Source organism: Orbicella franksi, chromosome 5 (assembly GCF_964199315.1).
Source record: "Orbicella franksi chromosome 5, jaOrbFran1.1, whole genome shotgun sequence".
In the NCBI taxonomy this organism is placed as follows: Eukaryota; Metazoa; Cnidaria; class Anthozoa; order Scleractinia; family Merulinidae; genus Orbicella; species Orbicella franksi.
In genome coordinates this window covers 24,341,053-24,362,760 of record NC_138149.1, presented here as the reverse complement: position 1 = coordinate 24,362,760, position 21,708 = coordinate 24,341,053, and the positions used below count along the sequence as shown (strand labels likewise).

The 21,708-nt window shown below is 39.6% G+C and overlaps 2 protein-coding genes and 1 pseudogene across 3 annotated transcripts in view; 1 reads left to right on the top strand and 2 right to left on the bottom strand.

Moving 5' to 3' along the window:
* LOC145487105 (QRFP-like peptide receptor) overlaps window positions 1-21,708 on the top strand; it is a 166,450-nt gene that overhangs the window by 29,785 nt on the left and 114,957 nt on the right. The window lies entirely within an intron of this gene.
* On the bottom strand, window positions 6,893-7,885 carry LOC145488707 (octopamine receptor beta-2R-like). Its single transcript, XM_081467629.1, has one exon. It carries the CDS (start codon window positions 7,772-7,774, stop codon window positions 6,893-6,895), a length of 882 nt encoding a protein of 293 aa, XP_081323755.1. The 5' UTR covers window positions 7,775-7,885.
* LOC145487094 (kelch-like protein 24) lies at window positions 15,200-21,577 on the bottom strand (annotated as a pseudogene). The gene is made up of 2 exons (XR_014049354.1): window positions 20,510-21,577; window positions 15,200-19,959 (listed from the first exon to the last, which is right to left on the bottom strand). The product of XR_014049354.1 is annotated as a kelch-like protein 24 (transcript).

The window sequence follows — 21,708 nt, the reverse complement described above, 5'->3', positions numbered from 1 at the left end:
TTCATTCACAGCCCGAAGTCTTGTTTTTTTTGCAAGAACTGTCTAATTTCTCGAGCGCTGATTTTATCAGCAATAAGAGTATAGACGGATAAAATTTAAATTTATGCAAGCTTTCAAGTTCAACTTTCAGCTGTCAAACTGTCAACTTTTTAACCAATGAGATTTAATGGATTTTTTTAAGTAGCCAATCAAAAAGCGAGAAAAGCTATTGACAATGTTCGCGTCATTTTGAATAAAATTCACTTATCTTTGGTTACCGGCAAGTGTACAGTGTCTTTTCACCTCATTTATTCCCGCCATTTGACCATTTTGGGGTCTTGTTATTGTAAAAAAGCAAATTGACGTCAGTTTTTTATGCGTCTGTCCTCTTATTGATGAAAAATTTCGTCATAACATTGTCAAAGTTTACAGCGGAACCACTTTGACAATGTTAGGACGCAATTTATCATCAATAAGAGGACAGCTGCAGACGCATAAAAAACTGACGTCAATTTGTTAAGGGGGTATGGTACCCTAAAATATGGCGATGTTCATGAAAAATTCAATTTCTTGGAAATACAAGACTTAAGACCCTTGAGGACTTGTCAAAAACATTTTGAAACGATCTTGCCGAATTTCCTTCCAGATGAGTGTGAAATTTAAGGAAAGTACACAGTAGTATAAGTTTTTTCACGTGGCAACGGCCATAGCAACGACTGTTTACTATAAGAACGTGACCAAAAATATAGATTATTTTTAACTTATATGAACGAAACTATTTAGAAAAAACTTTTAAGACATGCACAACTCGATTGGTATAATTATTTGTGAAAAGCTTCGCCTCGAATTGCCGTCACAGGCTCATTCATTTCCCTTATGACAAGGAATATTTCCCACAACTGCGGTAACTTTTTACAAAATAGAACAACCATTGCACCCCCTCCCCCGAGATCCAATCTGCACTCCCCCCCCCCCACACACACACAATTTGTGGCTCGTTAAATGCTTAATGCTTCGTATAAGAAACTTAGAGTGCATTTTTCTCAAAAGTTTACTTTTGTACCGACTGACTTCGCGCCAACATTTCTACTTTGCAAGGTTTTTAAGTAGAATTTCTGAAACTTGGGCTCATCAAAGACCAATAGTGTCGTGATGATATAAACCAAAAAAATCGTAACATTTTAAGGTCTGTCACGTGACATGAGATGATTTGTCAACTGGGTGTGGTAAAAATAAGGTTATTTCCAAATAAAGCTGTAAAAAGCACTGAAAATAAGAGTTAACTGTCAAAACTTAGGTTCATATCACAGCACAAAACAGAAACTTACATGATATGCTTATTTGACAGTCAATTCTTGTTTTGTAAAAGAGCAGGAAGTGTTTGCGTCAATACTATAAAACACTCTTCAAAAGGCTGTGGCTGGTTTCCATAGCAACCATTTTGAGTAAAACTCTAGAAATTTAATTTCTCTTCTTGAGTGCAATAGCACACAATTGATCTTTTTTCACCATATTTAAACAAACTTTTGGGTCCATATTGAGGGTACCATACCACCTTAAGTGGACCTTTGCTTGGAACCATTGCTTTACTTTTACTGACTTTACGACGATGAGCCGCGTTCCCCCCCGGTCTCACCTGAGCAGACTGGGTCTGAGAAATAGACACACATGACGTAGCAGCCTCGATGTCAATATATCGATTGAAGAAGTTCGATTATGCCACGTATCGAAAGCTTATTAACGTGTAAGTGACAGAAGGTCTTCTAAATAGCTGTTTTTGGTGGTCAAAGCACATCATTTAAGTCTCGCGATCGGTAAATTGACATGCAGCATTCGAAGAACTGAATGTTTGCGGCAGTTGGCGATTCCAAGAGTGCTGTTAAGCGCTAAAAGATGGAAACTTGGTTTGCGACTGTGTCAGACCAAAACAGAGCAGGTCTAAAAGCAGGTCACTTCAAGGGCACAAAAAAGGTATTTTGGCGAGTTACATGACAAGTAGTAGGTACCGGGCCTATGAAAGTATGAATGTTTTGACCTGGTTTTAGACTTATAATATGTCTTGACTTGGCGGGAAGGTGCATTCCGTGTCACAACAGTATAGTTACCCATAATGCATTGCAAGATGTATGTGAAAATAAAGGCTGCTGTTAGCCAGGAACCAGAACAAGCAAAGTCAAGACTATAGCATATTTGAGGAAACGAATGATCCCTTGAATTGCTCTGTCTAAAAGCTTTCCCCGGGATTGAGATAATTATCACAAACAATGCAAAATAGCGACCTACACGAACTCGTTGGCGAGGTGATTTTCGACGTAGCAAAATTCTGAACTTCGAAATTCTGTAGGTTTCTCAGAGTTGAAAATAGCCGAAGAAGGTTTTCTGCCCATGGAGAAAACAAGGAAAAGACAAAATAACGAACAAATTTTAAACCAAGGTAGCCGGGTGATGATTAGAATTAATGCTACTGGACTATAGTAATTCTAGGAGTTGAGAATGTGGACTGGACTTGGAAATCCGGATCATCACTTTTTCTGCCTTATTTGGTTCACCTTCTGGATGTTTAAATGTGACTTTCCATAGTTCATTGTGCTTAAACAGTGACCCAAAATCAGTTCCAGAGTGAAATTCTTATTCTGAACCATCTCTCTGGCAGATAAGTTTGCACAAACGTACAGAAACTGGTGTTTGAGGCTATTCCAAGACCCCCAGCAGAGAACATAAATGTTTCCAAAAGCCCATTTTATCAAAAAAGAAAACTACTGTGCTAGGTGTTTTGGAAACAATAAGTTATATTTCATCATATCAAGGGTATAAAGTGATGTTCAGTGTCGGATGGCACGTTTCGTGGTCATGACGTCACAAAACACATTTTTTGTAAATAAGCCAGTTTCCAAAAGAACTTTTACGCCCATTTGCTGTCGACGTGTTACTTAGGTAAAGGAAATGTTGATAATATGATACAACATTAACTAACCCGTTTTTAAAAGATTTTATGAATACTTTAATATTATCCCGTGACCTATTTCCTTACATTGCAGGGATTTAATGCAGAATAGGCAAAATTTAAAACATGCTATAAACAGGTCTTTCTAAAACAAATTGAAAAATTACTAGTTTTACTCACTATTAGTTGTTTTTTTCCGCTCAAACAGGGTACAACGTTTTGAAATAATAACTAGTCATGTGACCAGGCAATGGTGCGTAAACTCTATTGGTGTTGTTCAACAATGTGAAACTATTTCGGGTGTAGCTTTTTACGCTAAATGATCATATATTTATCACTTTATCAGTGAAATGAAGACTTGTTATCGCGTTCAAGAACCCAGCAGCTCATGCCTGTAGTTTTTCTAACGAATTTATCAACAAATACCATTGTTTCGTTCTCGAAGTGTAAAATCCTATGTTTGGCTACCTTAAATGACGTCAATAACTTCTAGCTGCCAGTTCTTAACTAAAGCAAACATTTCTTACTGCTGCTTACCGAAAAAAACGTTACGTGCTTTTATTTTTTCCTTTAAAACAAATATATATTTCTATTTCTCAACTGATATACTGACCCTAACCCTAACCCTAACCCAAACCCTAACCCTAACCCTAACCCTAACCCTCGCTCTAACCCAGGCCCAAGCTCTCGCCCTAGCCCTAACCCTAAGCCTAACCCTAACCCTAACCCTAACCCTAACCCGAAGCCTAAGCCTAAGCCTAAACCTAAGCCTTAGCCCAAGCCCAACCCCAAGCCCAAGCCCAAGCCTAAGCCTAAGCCTAACCCTAGCCCTTGCCCTAAGCCTAACCCTAAAGGCTAACCCTAACACTAAGTGAGGTAACCCTTACCCTAACCGTAGCCCTAAACCTGACCAAATTTTTTCATCTATTTTGTAAAAAGCTTCCGTAGTTGTAGGAAATGTTCCTTTTCATAAGGGAAATGAATAAGCCTGTAATGGTAAATCAGGTCATAATGGGTGCCTTATTTGCCTCACAAGGTCATTAAGCGTCTCCAGCAATGATATTCCTAGACAAAGGGCTAAATTTCCCTTCATTTTATGAAATATTGAGGAATTTTATATTCATTACGCAACAACTTAGTGGGGGGCAGTATAGCAATCACGTGATAGTCATAAATCACAAGAGAGCTTTGTTTTACTTAAAATAATATATGGTAAATTTGGCATGGCATTTGTCATTTGCAATTTGTTCTGTGATAGACTAATGCAAACCCAAAGACCCTACAAACACTCAAAATGTCCACTTTAATTCGACCCTAAAAAATTCACCTTAGCTCACCTAAGCTCAGAGCATAAAATTATATATAAGTGCCCTGGTTCTTATTCCCTGCCTTATTCCCTGCCATCGCTTTGAAAAATCCGCAGGAAAATCTCGCAATTCTCACCATTTGATCAGGTACGCAACATGACAACATCCACATGAGAACCCACGACATGTGTGTAGATCCGCGCGGATATATGTCGTCAGGATGGTGCAATTTGTTCTAAAAATAGAAAAATTGTCCCATATCATAGGTGCGCGAGGATCCCAAGCCCAAGTCTTACAGTCTCCGTCCCCGATTATGGCTCCTGCCCAAACCTATCAGCTGAGGTGGCCCTTGCCAATCTGACTGAGAACATTTTACATGATATGGATAACGGGCTTGCTATTAGTGCCATGTTCCTCGACTTCAGGAAGGCCTTCGACACTGTCGACCTCCGACGTTTACTCAAGAAACTAAAATCTCTAGGTTTGGACTACAACTCCATGGATTGGATCTCTCTGCTCGTGAACAGGTCGTCTCCATTGGAAGTTGTTTTTTTGTCGGAACCCTATCTCAGTTGGAGTACCCCAAGCTAGCATACTTGGACCACTACTGTTCATCATTTACGTCAACGACCTTCCTCAGTGTCTCAGACACTGCAAGATCATCCTCTATGCTGATGACACCCTAATTTATTACTCTGCTAAAACAGCCCAGGACGTCGATATCTATCTGAATGTAGACTTAAAAACTGTTTCACAATGGCTTCAGTCTAATCTGCTCACCCTTAATTGCGCTAACTCAAGATTTGTTTTATTTGGAAGCACGCGCGTTTAAAGTCTTTAAACACTGTTTCTATCAAGATCAATGAAAGCCCTCTTGAACATGCTATTACTTTCAAATACTTGGGCGTGACTCTCAAAGAAGATCTGTCTTGGAATGAGCACACACAAAAAATCATTGTAAACAAGACCTACCAGCGACCTGAACTCCTTAGACGAATCAAGCCCCTCCTACCACTACACACTCGCTTAACACTTTATCACTCCTTAATTCTACCACTTTTTTTTTACTATGGTGACATTATATGGAGTGATAAAAGTAGCACCGAACTGATGAACAATCTCCAAGTACAACAAAACAAGGCAGCGAAATTGACTCTAGACAAGCCAAAATATTCCTCCGCCACTGAAGCTCTTGAAGAACTAGAGTGGAAGCTCTTAGACCACAGACGTCACCTTCACCGATATCTTTTTATTTTTAGATGCGTTCATAAAATCATCGACTTTAATTTTAATTTTAGACAAAATAATGCCATCCACCATCACAATACCCTCCAAAGCATGAATCTGCACCTTCCTGTTCCCAAACCCAACTGGGCAAAGCAGAAAATTACATATCAAGCAGCTTTCGATTTTAACCTTCTAAGTCCTAAAACGGCATGAAACTAAATCTATTTCACTTTTCAAAAAGAAATTAGAACGTATACTTTAATTGTATTTTAATACAATTAAAGCATACGTTCTAATTCATACGTTCTAAAATCAAAATATCAAAATATTTAAAAATATTTTGATATTTTGATTTTATTATATGTTAATTTGTTAATAACTTATTAGTCACTTGCCTCATCTTAATTACTTCGAATCCTCAATTTAAGACGAAGAAATCTCGCTCGCATCTCTAACTTTCTATACGGCGTTTTCGATGTTTAAAAACGATGCTTCTTGTTTTGCTAAGTGGGCACTGTTGAGTTGATTAAAGGGAGCAGTGTCGTGAGATCAACATCACCTAGAAATTGAAAGAACGACCTAAAATTGATGTAAAGGTAGCCATACCAAAGAAGTAACAATTACCAAAAATAAACATAAAAGGTTACTACTGACAATTGTTAAGACAGATAACAAACGGCGAACTTGATTTCCCTATGCAAGGTTGCCGAGGTTGCAAAAGACCAAGAACCATTCCTAAATTAATTACACCCCGGTCCCTCCCACTCCAATTTCCCGCCACTCCTAACCTCCTCCTGTGCTATTAATGAATGGCTACCTAATGTAATTGCATTTGCCGATCCCTTGACAAGAATTTAATTCAGTAATACTAATCATTGTCCTTTTTTTTTCTTCACCGGATGTGGTAGATATTTTAGTTAATTGCCTGAAGGGATTTTGTTGAAAGGATTTTAATTGAATGGGTTTTCTGAGTTTAATATACATTTTTACATTTGCTAAAAAAAAACTCGTATAAAAAAAAATAAAGCCGTAAATTTGAATCTTTCTCCATAGTGTTTTTACCTTGACATTTTTCGTATTATTTTTTGCGACCTTTTTTAATTTCGTCTTTCAACCCCAAAACGGTTTGTTAAATTTGGGCTTGAAAGGGGAGAATTTCAGAAAACTGAAACGTTCATAAACGGCAGCTTTGACGGCGGGAACCACGCAAACGTATAGTTTTACCCCTCTAGAATCAGGTAATGCCCACGGGCGTTCTATCCGACAAGACAGTACTCGCTAAGTTACTAGTTACCTCTCGAAACGCAGCTTTTGACTTTTTCCCATATTTAATTTTTCTCAGATGAATGAACAACAATTTACCTTCTTACCTGGATTTCAGTTAGAAAATCACACGGAGAAGTAGTTTTTAATTTTAATATTATTATAATTATTATCAAACTGCAGTGCCAGCATGTTGTGTTACATCTGCTGGCCTGGAATGTCTGCAAAATGATCTAAGCTCCTTACGAATGTCTCTCTTGAACATAGCATAAGCTATCGGGTTGGCAGCCGAATTAACGATTATTAGAAAAGTAATGACGTGAAAAACTTCTAGAGTTGGTGTCGAAGCGTTTAAAAGAAAACGAACAACACTGTACAACTCTACGCAGTAACAAGCCAGAAACACAACAAGTACAATGATGATAACCATTGCTGTTGAAATCTCTCTGTAACGTCGGCGGTAGGCGAGAGGGATTCGCAATTGAGCCCGAAGGCGGGCATTTTGCCACCAGTGCTTTCTGGCTGTTAGCATGATCTGTATTGTGATGATAAGCAAAAATAAGCAGGGAACAATCTCCAATAAAATCATTTTGCTGGAGATGAGAGCTTTGTTTGTCAAGTTGCATTTTCCCAAACGTGCGCACAAGGCTGGGAAGAAGTCCAGTGCGAGTGGAATAATCCAAGCCAAAGCGACGAGCAAGGCGGCACGCCGCGAAGACATCCATGCAACGTATCTCAAAGGCTTGACAATGGCGATATAGCGATCAACTGACATAGCACATAAGTTGGTAACGGAAGAATAAATCGCCAGCACAGCTAAGTCGTACCCGTACCCGAAGCTATTTTCGCAAAAGGCAAGTTTTCCACAAAAGAAGTATATGGGAAAGTAGATTAGTCCAACAGCGAAATCGGCCAGTGCGAGCGATATGACGAACCCGTTAGGTAATGTATGAAGTGAAGTCTTTGAAATGATCATGAATATGATCAAACCGTTTCCAAATATTGCCACAGCGCTGGGAAACCAGCTAGCGATGAAAAACCAAGACGCCGCCATACTCAGTATGTCGTTTGATTAATAATTATCTTGCCGCTCCACCGGTGCTTTTACTCTCTTTAAAACTTCAACGCTCGTAAAAGGATGGAGGAAATCATTAAAAACTGATTTACTTTTAGCTCGCAGGATAATTCGTTTGTTTCTTTAAAAACGAGATTAAACCACCTGCTTAAATGTAAATACGGGAGACAAATATTAAATAGCGCAGTTGTATCCCGTGATCTAATTAGCTTTTGGAAACTCTCTTTCATCGGGAAAGCAAAGCAAAGCAATTCAAAGCGTTATTTAATATCACGTATTCAATATCACGCAACATCTGCTAGCGAAAAAAAATTGAACTGATTTTTGTCTCAGCTGAAAGCTTCATATGTGTACAGGGGCGTGAAGTCGTGTTCTTTACATACATCGCAACACAAAACAACAAACTTCAACCAACCAAAAAAAAAACAAGAGATTCTGAGGATAAGATATATTTTTGGACCTTTTGAGCTAATTTGCAAAGTACAGGGGAAAAAGATAAAAGGAGAAAGATGAAATAGCAGTGTTCTTAGATAAGGCTTAATGTATGCGTCACAAATCAATCACGTCAAATGTAAATTTGAGAGGCAGAGAATCTCAGTCGCTTGCATTCAAAGATTTGAGCACGTCGTTTTCAACGTACCCAGCAATGTATCTTCTCCGTATTTAAATAGTGTGTCCAAGAGGGTACTGTTGAGTTGATTTAAGAAAGTGATGTAGTGAAACAGGAGCCCATGACCATGGGCTCCTGAGTGAAGTCAAAATCACCTTCAAATTGAAGACAAGACCGAAGAAAATGATATTATTCAAAGGCAATTCAAATTAATCAACACAAAAATGGCTACTCACGCTATTGAGAGCTTGATTTATATGGATACCAAACGGCAAACAAAAACAAAATGGCTTTGAGGCGTGGTTCTTTCAAAGCGACTTCAGCGAGATATTAAATGCGATTCAAATGCGACGACCCAATTTTGGAAATTTCAACTCCCAGCTTTTCAAGCAAGCGGGAGATACTGCAAAATACTTTTTGTAAAAAAATTAACTTATCCCCTAAAGCTTTCAATATAAATAAAAACGAGATGTAGAGAAAACAGACGATTGAAACCTATTGCAGAAATCCTAACCTATTGAAAATGCAAACATTATGCTTTTAATGCTATTAGCGGTGTTTGTTAATGAAAACAGCAATTAAAATATACCTCAATCACGTAGGTGGCGGTGACATTATTAATGCTGTTCTCGATAATAAAAGTCACGGAATAACAAATTTTATAGATGTTTAATTTTGTAGATGACAAAGCAATTTAGCCCGCTTTAATTTATATAGTAGTACCGCACGAAAAATACACGGCAACCCGTTAAAACCATGGCTAAATTAAAATCGCTCAAATGGAATACAGAAGCGCTAAAACTGTAGAAAAAGTATGTATAACATGGAGCTAAGAGGAGACAAAGAGTTTTCAGAGTTTTCAATCCAATCTCAAATACAAACCCCTATTAAAAAAAAACTCGTTACAAACTCCTGTAGTGTATAGTTTTAGAGCAGGATTTCAACTTTGCAAACATTGCTTTCTGTCCGACCGAGAGCGAATTTCCTCAGTTCCTAAACGCATAATCATTATGGTAATGGCGTCCTATGACCTCGGCCACTCGTGAGTACGATTTGAATGGAAACAGCTGTATGTCAGCACAGTCAATCAATTTGCAAGCAAACTCTAAATGTTGGACGAAATCTCATTGTGTTCCCTTTTCGGTAATCTAATATTCTTTTATTGTTATCATTTCCATTATGAACTGTCAAAAAGATGCATTTTAATTAAAAGCCGATAGAAACAGGACAAACAGAGTCTAAAAATTTAGCCGGCGGAGCCTCGGCACGAGGTAAGGGTGGTTCTGGAGATGCATCATTTGATTGGCTGGATTCTTGAACTAAGATTTTCAACAATTCAAGCCTGATTTATCTCCCAAACGTATCCAGTAATTGGTCTGTAACCTGAAACTTTTTAATGACAGCGCATCGAGTAATTTTAACAGAAGGGAATTTAAGAGTGGCAGGCTAATCGGGGGACGAGAATGAGTATTTTACAATAGAATACAGTTAGGGTTAGATAAATTATGCCGGCATAATTTCGAGCATAATACTATGGTGCGAGCATCGAGCGTAATGCCAGCATAATGGTCATGTTTAGGTGCAAAAAAGTTGATAAAATTATCCTGCTAATAAAAGCATCAAAATAATGTGTTTAAAAAAAGTCAATCGTGGGCTTTGTGGCTGCTTTATGCACTTATTTAGCTGTGTTGAAGGCCTGGTTTTCCGTTTGAAGGCTTGACTACCTTACTACCCAGGCAGTTTTCACTTGTCATGAACCGAACTGAAGAGACTGCTGACATTTAGCTCTTGTTGCTCCATATGAGAGCATTCTTATTTCAAAGGCGTTGTAGTTATTTAAAAGAAGGACATTAAATAGCATGTTAGCCCCTATTTCGTCTTTTTTTTTTTTTTGCGCAAAATTCACCCTTCATCTTTGAGCATAATGCTAGGGCACGAGCATAATTTCGAGAATAATGCTATGATTTTAGGAGTGACGCTCAAAAGCATAATGCTCAAATTTTCGAGCATAATTTATCTAACCCTAAATATGGTAAGTAAAACCTCGATGATTAACTTCTGCTCTAATCTGCAAACAAAAAGAAATGTTTCTGGAAAATATTTCGCCACATTATTTTAAAAGTTATATCTTTAAAACGTGTAGCCGGTTTCGAATAAGTATTATTATCACTTTGTCGGGCATTGTGGCGCATTTTGCGGGTTAGAATGGAGAATTTGGCTGGCTAAAATGTATTTTAGCCCGCTGAAATAAACCAATGAAAACTAAGAATCAAACAATCGTATGATCTAAGCAGCCAATCAAAATCAAAATCAAAAAGCCATTTATATTACAATGTTCGCACCACTATTGTGAAAGAAATCATGGCGCTATTTTCAAGTGAAGTCAAGCCAAGTGAAGCGTACCCCTCAAGATTACATTATGAACTGATTATTTGAATATTAAACTCGCTAGTCATTTCAAAAATCAATATTAAATTGATATTTTAGAACATTAAATCCATTAGCCGTATTCTTGGAACGACTGGTGGGTTTTAATTTTCCAATAATCAATTCAATATTGCATTCTTGAAACGACTAGTGGGTTCAATATTCAAATAATCAATTCATTAATGTCATCTCGAGGGGTATGCTTCACTTGGTTTGACTGTAATAAACAGTCGTTTATCGTCACAGCTGCCAACACAACTGAATGTCACGCATGCTTCGGTGATGACGTGGCCAGCTGCAATGTTCAGCATTCTACACAGAGTTATAAGTCGCCTTCAAGTGAAAGCTGTTTCGCAGCGACAAGACGATTCCGGTATACCAACGCACCTGAGGATGTTCACATTGGTACTGTTCGAGGTTGTATCACCTGCACAAGTAAGAGAACTTTTGTATAACCGTTTGGTAAGCCAGTTGGAGTCATACAGCCAGCCAAGCAATCAAACAGACTAAAAAAAAGAGAGAGAAAGATAGATAGAAGGAGAGAGACTAAAAGGAATTGGAAGCTAAGGGAACATCAATTGACATAGAGAGAATGAGAGACTGATAGAGAGAGCTACATCCAAAAGGCGCCAGGGCCGTAGCAAGGCCATAGTGTATAAATAAAGTATATAAAGTGACTTTGAATTGGTCTTCACGTTCTTTACTAATGAACAATTTTATAACAACAACAACAACAACAACAACAGCAACAGCAGAGAACTTTCTGCGTTTGGCTTCACTTGCAGGAACAACTGAGTTTAAGAAATATGACTGAGAAAAGGTACATGTACAAGAAAACCACATGCGATGTCACAGCTAGATTTAGATGCCAGGGGAATGGTGATTGGCCTTCCAACATTGAGATATCAACGAACATTTGGCCAATAGAGCTGGAAATGTCGGACGCCTCACAATATCTCTATCCTGATCAGAATTATGTAGCGCACCGTAGTAATTTTTGTGTTCATTCATTTCAATAGATTTATCTTCGTAGTAATTGTCTTCTTGTGTTATTTCCTTGTTACAGATAAAACTGCAGCCTGTGAAGCTGTCACTACTTGGTTTAATGCTAAGCCGCAGAACCGAACCTTGCTAGATTGTAACATTGAGTGCTGCACTAGCAACAGATGCAACGATCAGGCGGTTCCTGTAATTCCTGTTGACCCAGCTGATGACTCTACAGTTGCCACACCTGCGAGCTCCACCGTTGTCGCTAGTCATGCAAGTTATCAGGCCTCAGTACCTGTCGTATTGGCCTTAGCAGTAACCCGCTTTTTCGCACTTTGCTGTTAGAAGCAGTTTAGTGAGCCCGATTAACAAATAGGTTTTAATGGTTTTAAGCCTAGCTTAATTGCACCGTAACGTGATGTATACATTAAAGAGGCTTTCCACAGTTAATAGACATATTACATTGTCGTTGAAAGTACTGAGTTATTGTAGTATAGACAAGGTGTAGCTTGGAAAAATAAGCTGGCACATTTTCGGGAAGGCCCAGATTCAGTTTGTCTTTGTGCCTACAAGAGCGCTTGTTCGCGTGCTTGTCAGTTTCAGCTCCAAATTGGAATTTTTGAGAAATTTCGGCTGAACATCAAGAAACCGTGTCACGGTATAATCTTCGCCATTCTTTTTTATACTACAGACGACCTCCAAACTCATTTGGAATCTTTTGAAAGCCTCCATTTTGATTTGCAATGCAATACAGTCTTTGCAACTTTGTATTGGTTTATTACTACTCTTTCTGCCGTTGTTTTGTAGAATATGTTACTCAATGTAAAAGGTTTTCACTGTTTTGGTAGGACTTGAACTTGTGATTAATGTTAGTTTCTTTGGAATCAGCTGTGGAAACTTGCAAACAGCTAATGCAACATTTTAATTAAACGTAACCTACCTGTAATACTTAGCTATTTGTGTACTGTCATAGGCACAAGACACACACTACTTTCAACTTGTTGTCGTCAAAATTATTGTGAATTGAATTAGTTTAATTAGAAAGGCCGGTAGGGTGGGGAGGAGCAACGAGCAAGCAGCCTTATTGTTACATACGCTAGTACGTGAGTGACAGCTGGGGAAACGGGAAACGTGCCGACCTATGAGATGAAGTTGCATATTTAGCTTGTCTCTTATTTCAAAAGAAGCTTAGTTGATCTCGCTCTTAATTCCAACAGGAGAGATCAACGCGTGAATAAAATAGAACATAACATTTATAACACGACTGATTAATAAAGCACTACATGGCATTGCAGTATTGTGATATAAAAAAAAAAGAACTGACAGATACCTCTTCTTCTACTGTCTTCTAAATACGTAAACTGAACTAACCGTGAAGATATAATGAAAAACCTGTAAATTGATTAACACACTCATTTCCCCCAACAATATCGGAAAAGTGGTTTCGTGTCTCCTACCGCCTTAAATAACTGTTTCCATCTGCTTCGATCTTTGTAGTCGGTAGTCCTGGCTTTACTCACACAAAGCCGGGCAGCAGCCTTTCGTCAAGGATGTTGTATCCAAGGGGCTATAACGGGAAAGAGCTTTGGCCATGCCATGTAGGATTGATGATAGGTTGGGGGTTTAAGGAAGGGGGGGGGGGGAGGAGCCTTACATGTAGATGCAATAAGACGAATTTAACTCTCACTATGAAATCTCTTTACATCCCAGGATTCTATCTTTTGTGCGTAACGAGATTTCGCGATTTCTGGGACTTTCTGACACGTTTGGTAGTATTTGATTCTCTCGTAGGAAAAAGGATGACTAACTATGGGCACTCTCTCTTTCGGATCTTATACTTTGTCAACAAAAATACTGGCTTGTTTCATTTTTGATTAATGCGAAATAACACGCATTTCTACAAGGCCACTTGTAAGAAACTCGAGTACCATTATTTACAACTAGTAAACAACAAGGAAATTCAAAGAAGTCGTGCGTCGCAAGGAAAGAGCAGAAATATAAAGGTGATCGAGACCCGAGGAAAAGGGTATTATGCTTCTTATATTAATTTGGTTTGAAAGTCTCAAGAAAGCTGTGTTCTTATCCTGGAGCTCTTCTTTATGACCGTGCGGGGGTGAGGTACTCCCAGAAAAGTTGGCTGGGGGTGTGGGGCCCACTTCCCGAAATCCTTACACTAGTTATGACCAAAATCTGCAATTTTTGCCACCCTATTTATGACCTGGCCAAAAATTCGATACCCTATTTATGAACGTTGCGGCTGGCACAGATGCTCTAAACATAATGATGAAAAATGAAAATGATCAAAAAGTAGCTTCCTCCAAGAAAGATACACAATTCAAGACTAGAGTACTAAAACCATACCCTATTTAAGACCAAAATGGCCAAAATCGATACCCTATGTATGACAAAAACGGCTGAAAAACCCTACCCTTTGAGGCTGCACATACCTATATAGACTATATAAGGGAGTACTTCCCCGCGTTTATGACATGACATGGTGCGTGTACAATGATAGTCACACCCAGGAGCCCATGATTTTATTTCATGGTTTGTTTATGGCTTCTGCAAAGTAAGGCACTGCAAAGTAAGGGTGAGGAACTATAGAGGATGTTGCCACTCCCGTTAGCACTACAGGGCCCCCTTTACCCTGCACCCCTTATCTTTCCGCCTAAAACGCTTCAAGATAGTTTGAAAGAGCAAAAAGGCACTCTTGGACTTGATTCCTGCAACCTGCCTCGCATTTTCGGTCCGCAAATTACAAGCAAAATTCCAAGCGCACCACCCTTAAATAAACGCGATTTGCAAAGAAATCAATTGGAGTCAAGTTGAAGGTTTCGCAACTATTGAGACGATTCTGCGATTGGATTTGTCATGTCTTGAGTGTTGACAAAATCACTCGTCTCCACTCCACATCACTGCTAGACTCGAAGTTTGGGAAGCGGGGGAGGGGGTGGGGGCGGTAGAGGGAGTAACGCGAGTCCATGTGGGACTGTTTGGCCAAAAGTAAAATACGAAGTTAACTGCATTTTGAGAACGGCACACTACAACAACACAAACAGGTAAAACAATTTTGACTTCCACGTACGATCGCGATACCGTTGTAAAAGAGTGAAGCATGCATGAAGTGGTAGGCCGTTAGCTGGCAAGTAAATGCGTTTGAAGACATAGAGGCTTATCAAGGCATTTTATCGACGATTCAGGTTCTCTCTTCTCGATACTGTCAAAGAAAGCAAGTATATGTTTCAATCAAAAAGGAAAGAGAAAACTTCATTTGATATATAAAAAGGTTTTCTCTACGTTTGAAAAGCTACAATAAATTATGTCGATATCTCTACCATTAAGCAGGTTAACCGTTGTTTGTGAGGGACTTTGATCTCCGATGGATCCTTTTAGTTCCGGTCTTTGTTCTCTCGTGTATTTTTTCAATTGTGGTGACACTTCTCCCTTTTCAAATCACAAGCCACGACAATCATTATGTAACTAGTCTGATTTATATTTTAATCGCCTTAACTATACAACACGTTCTTTGCTTGTTCTTACAAATACAAAGCTTTGATTTACTAGATACAAATAGAAGCGTCAAAACGTTCTTCCACGTCATGTTATTTACTTGACAAAAACAATTTGAACGCCTCGTATTTCTAACCGAAAGGCCTTAGATGTTGTTAACCCGCGAAAGCTCCTAGAGGATTCTTTTACAACTACGTGATTTACTACTGCATGTTTGTAAGTCATCAAAGTACATACCCTCGATTTTAAAAAAAAAAAATTAGACCTTGAATAATTTCAAACTGAATTGCCTTCGAAATAGTTGCGGAAAGGATTTGTTGTTTAAAATCACTACAAACACTTCCTTTAGTAAGCAAAATGATCTGGTCAGGAAGCATTCAGAAATAGCAGCTCTTACATTTCCTGCATTACAAGAATAGTCAAACTGATATCATCAAAGTAAGTTGACTCGCGAGGATCGCGGGCTCTTCATTGATCAGCGCACTGCATTTACTCTTCTGAAAAAATGAAAAATCAAAGAGAGAAAATCAACGTACCGCTTATGACAATATTGTGTCATGAATTGGGCAAACAGAATACTAATCGCTCTCACCTATAGACTCCAGGTTGGTCAGAACTCCTTTAAAAACTCGAAGAGTACATCCGTTCAAATAGTTATCGCAAAAACTCCTTTTCATGTTTGGGATCTTGTTAACAGGAACAGTAGCCTTGACGTTCCACTCATTACTTTCAGGGTTATAGCACTCAACTTTATCGCTGATTTTCCCTCGACGCCGAAATGTTGCTCTCGTCTGACGCCCACCGAACACGTATAAAGTTTCGTCAGCCAACACCATACTCCCCAAACTTCGGGCAAGTGTCAATCTAGCTATGCACTGCCACTCATCTATTAATATGTCATAAACTTCACAAGTTTTCAGGATATTTATTTCCATCATCAAGTCGAATTCGAACCTCCAGCAATGAAAATCTTGTCATTTTTACAGGCACCAAAAGCGTTTAACCTCGCTTCATTCAAAGGCGCTATTTTTTTCCATTCATTTTGCTCGGTGTGGAATCTTGCGCATTCCGTGCGCGCACCGGGAAGGTTACATCCCCTTCTTACACTCCCACCGATAACGTATATGTAACTGTCCATAGCCACGGCGCAAAAATTAGCTGTTTCAACCCATTTACACAAAGGCGTCAACGAATTGGAATCGAGGCTGAATGTCCAAAGAGCGGTCGAGTCAATTTCTCTTACAAGGAAGCAGATTCGGTTTTTCACGACTAACGGTTTCCCTTCGGAGAAAGGGAGCTTGTTTTTCCACGGTGCTGAAGACCAGCAGTTTGAATCTGGGTCATAGCATTGCGATCTGGCTATATCACTAGCAATAAAGAACACTTTGCCTCCACAGGAAACCGTCGAGTAACGTGTTAGTTCCATATTGAGTCGCTGGCAGTCAGTTGCTGGCAGAAGGCACCACTTATCTGTTTTTGGATGATAAATGCGCGGTTGCACGTCTCTAAAGCAATCCGTGAGCACGATAACATTTATCATTAAAGCCTTCCTAGGAGGATGTGGCCGTGGAACATCACAATCTGTTGGCCGATCAAGCCATTCTAATGCACCTGTCACGTTGTCGAGGCAGTCTGCATTTTCTTTTACAAGATCATTAGTCACGACATGGCTTAGTAAATAGTCACGCGATACACAAGTAAGTCGTACGTGACGAAACATTTCGCTGAATTTTCCGCTTCGTTGGCTTTTGTCGTGATCAATCCATCTAAGTATGATTTCCAAAACTTTTTCCTCGGCGTCAATCACTATCTCATCGCTTGAAATCCATTTTTCAACCTCATGGCTTGGCAAACTTAGGAACTCGTTTGAAGCAGTGACGGAGTTAAAGTTTGAATTGATGAATTTCCGGGTGCTCGCGATTAGCTCTTCACATGAATAGTGTTCTGCCAAGTAGTTCATCGAAATGCAGGTCTCAGTGGTCATGTGTTGCTCGAGAAATTTGCCAGCCATAGTTTTAAGATTTGAAAGGAGAAGAAAATCTGTCGTTTCGATCAGCTTCTCGGCATTTTCTGGGGTAATCTGAACGCTGCCGTTGTAAATAAACTGCAGAATGTCCGCCATCTGAGACTCGGTTATCGTCTGAAGCCGAATAACTCCTTCATCACTCTCTTTCATGTCGCTGCTGAGAAGCTTTTCAAAGAATGGACTCGCCAGTGAAAGTACGTTTCTGTGAGCCCGGAACTGCTTTCCATCTTTCACCACCAAAGTTATATCGCAAGAGATTTCTTGATCTCGATCAAATCGATTCATGCTTCGCTTTCAAAGTGAAATCAAGGAGTGAACGCAATCTTGAGCCTAGAGTTTATCCAGCTGCGTGGTCAGCGTTGAGCGTGACCAAGCAGTCGTCATGGAATGACGTTACATAATTAACGTTCTGAGGAATGACGACACACTCAAAACTGTGATGCAGTATGGCAGAATGGGTGGCCCCAGTGAAGACAAACGAAGAGTCCATGGGCTAATAGCGAAATACTGGAGTAAACGCGGCAACATCTCCCTCCGCACTGTCGGGTTACTCCCGAGAGAACGACCAGTCATTGTACCTTTAAGGTTAAATGTACTGAGATGTTTACTTGATTTTCATTAAGCGGTTACTAAAACACGCGCGCGCGCGAATCACTCCCTCCTCAATGTGGTGGCCCAGAATTTCCCCAGATCCTCGAGGGCGGGGGGCGAGTACCCCAGAAAAATTCAGTGGGGGTGTGCGGCCCGTTTTCCAAAAGCCTTTCCTTATTTATGACCAGACCAAAAATTCGATACCCTATTTATGGATGTTGCGGCTGACACAGTTGCCCTTAACATAATGTTTGAAGGGCTTTTGTCCATAGTCCTATCAATAATGATGACAAAATAGCTTCTTCTAAAACAACATACTCAATTCAAGACTAGAGTAGAAAAACCATACCCTATTGCCGCCCCACCCCCAAGCAAGGGAAAAGACCCTGCGAACGAGGTTGACCAAAATGGCCAAATCGATACCCTATTTTATACGACCAAAACGACTGAAAAAACACACTCTTTAGGGCCACAGCTACCTACATAGCCCATAAAAGAGAGCACCCTTCCCTGTGTGAGAAATAGCGCAGAGAACGCATTGAGCCAATAAAAGGTACTTGATTTACAGAAAGACCGTGGACCAGAGTCCGCGTAGCCTTTTTCAGCACAAGGATAAAAATTACCTCCGGGCTGTGGATTACTTTTCAAGAGATGTAGAGATCTGTCAATTGTGTCCAAGAATGTAACTTTACCCAGACTACCCTGCAACTAAAAACAATCCTCAGTAGACACGGGCTTCCAGACATCTTATTTACAACAACGGCTCCCAGTTCGATTCATGCAAGTTTATCACCTTCTCTACTGACTGGCAGTTTCAACACACACTATATCTAAGATACAGTCCAACGGAGAAATGGAAAGGGAAGTCCAAACTATGACGAAGTTATTAAATAAGAGTGCCGTAGTGACCAATACTTGGCTCTCCTGACCTACAGAGTTACTCCAATGCACCACGGCTAGTTTCTCTCCCGCACAACTAAGCATAAGCCAGAAAATACGAACTAGGGTCCCGTACCGCCCTGATGAGCTGAAGCCAAAGAGTCTTGACTATGATCATATCAGAAGAAAAGAGAGGGAGTACTAAGCAAATATGAATTTCGATTATGACAAGAAACACAGACTTTTGAAAAATGAAAAAATCCCAACTGCAGTTCCTATATTCCTTTTCCATTGGAGTCAACTGGTGCTTGCGTCAGTTTTCACTCCATACCAAAGACTGAGAATTAACATCATTTAAGAGCATGGCGAAAAAAAATCGCGGGGCGATCTACAGAGGTGCAAGCTTTGGTTCACCATTTTGCTTAGGAGGGGAAATATGCAAAAGTAACATCAACTCGCACACGGACTTTGGAGTCAAGAGCGCTTACACCATTTCAAGTGGAGTAAACGACCGCTACACAGATCTGGCAGGGACTGTTTACTTCTCACCCGACGAGGTGGAGATGTTTTCAGAGATCTTGTTTGACGCGTACTTTCAAGATATGATGACTGTTAGCTAGCAAGTTAGGTGTAATCGTTCCCCTGTCAGTCAGCATACATGCAGACGAACTTCGTTTGGAGAGGTCGCGCTCTTATCGAGTTACAGGTTGAATTGCATGTAGAGATTTATTTCTTTTTCATGATCTGTTTGCTATTTTAAGGATAACCAAAGTCAGTAAAGATAGTGAATATAGCATATCAGTCTTTTGTTATCACCTTCGGCTATTTTCATTACTCAATCATCACCCTCAATTTATCGACGGCGACGAACATTAAAAAAGAAACTTGCAAATCACTTGTCAGGGGCGTAGCCAAGATTTTTCAAAGGGGGGGGGGTCACACTGTGTCAAAATGAGGGTACTCACCATTTTGTCATGCCATTTTTGTCACCTGTGGTAGGTTGCTTACTTAAAAAAGGCTTACAAAAGGGGGGTCACGGGCATCTCAGGACCCCCTCCCCTGGCTACGCCACTACTTGTTCACTCTAGTACACGAGGCCTGGTATTCGGCGAAGTACTGTTGATCGCAGAAAACCTAGACCAAATAATGCTTTTTTCAGCGTTTGTTGCGAACGTGCTCATCAAGAGACGAGAAATATTGTTATTTTGGTCTTAAGAATGAGGTGGAGTGGGACAGGAGCCAAGTTTAGGGAGTAAAGTGACTCAATCAAGTACGACTTGACAAGTCTAGAAATTTGTTGTTTATAATATCGAGTTCAAGGATTGACTTCAGTCACATGAGAGAAAGAGACCAATATTTACTATTGACTCTTGGGTTGTTTACCATTTACCCAAAAATTCCGGAAATTTTGGTAGGAATGTGGATGGGAAGACAACTTTGGCTGGACCGACGGGAAAATTTCCGAACTGATAAATGGGAAAATTTTGAAAGGTAGTCCAAACTTTCCAACCGAAATATCTGAGTGGAAAATGTGCATACCATTTGCAATTCTTCACCGCAATCTTGGATCATGGAATTATCAGCAGGTCGAACTCGTCCTAGGCTCTCTCAGTCAATTTCGGGTTGTTGAGTAAATGGTAAATGACAATCCGAACGGAACTTACAATCAAGGATTTTTACTTACCATTTGCACAAACCGTTGACGAACTGGTTTCCCCGTGTAAATGGTAGACAACCCTGGACTCCACAAAAAAAAATACATAAATAAAAAAGTCCATTTTCGTGATAAGCCGTCGTTCGAAATGTTAAGTGAGAACAATCACGAGAGTCCAACATCCCACGATTGCTGTTGATCATGAGGTTCAACGATATCAGTAACAGACAGCGAGACTGAGATGTACGCTTTTTATGGAAGTGCTTGAGACAAGAAGCACTCGACATGCAAGTTTCAAATACCGATCTGAATCAAAGAGAGTTCTGTGAAAATTACCACGCCATCATGGCGTGATCACTTGCTCCACAACTTCGAGATGTTTTTTTTTTTTTCCACAGCTTTTGAGAGTTCTCCCAAACTATCATTAGTTAATGTTTCTATTCAACAATTAAGTTATGCGCTCGAGATTTCTGTTTGAACAATAGAGTGTTTCTGTCGAGGAACTGTATCGGCCGATAGTTGCCCCGCGAAATTTGATGTTCTTAAAAACAAATATTTGGCCAAGAAGCGAAGCTTCGAGGGCAAATATGCTAAGCGGGCAAATTTCCAAGAAGCAACTATGAGATCGATATATAGTTCCGAGACATAAACACTACATTGTTTTCATTGTTCACCACTAAATTTTCTTCCGCACACCAGTTTAAAAATCATACTGAATTATTTCTAACTTTTTTGACTCTTTTTTTGGATGAAAACCGTAAAAGCCAAATGTAAGATTTGAAAAAGAAAACAGCTAAAAACCCACTTAATGCACTTTTAATTGTTTACTTTCTAAAAGGCAGCTTGTTTACAGAAAATTTTCGCGGACGAGTACTAGGCCATCCGGGTGATAGTGTCTCTCCACGGATGAACACTATCGCATCACGTGATCAATTCAAACAAAAGATAATCTCTTGATTTAAACCAATAAGAATAGGAGAAAATTTAGTGGTGAGCTATCACGCATAGAAATCTCGAGCTCATAATCTAATTGTTTTAGTAAAAATATACTACACGTTCAAAAATTTATCTAAATCCTCTTCACAGACACTTCGAAAATGCAAAGAAGCCGCCAGTTTCTTAACACGCGCACCTTTGCTCACTATCTGCAACAGAATAGCTAGTGAGTAGAGTAGCCAATCAGAGAACTATATTCGTGATAGAACAATAGTAGATTTATACTAAAACTT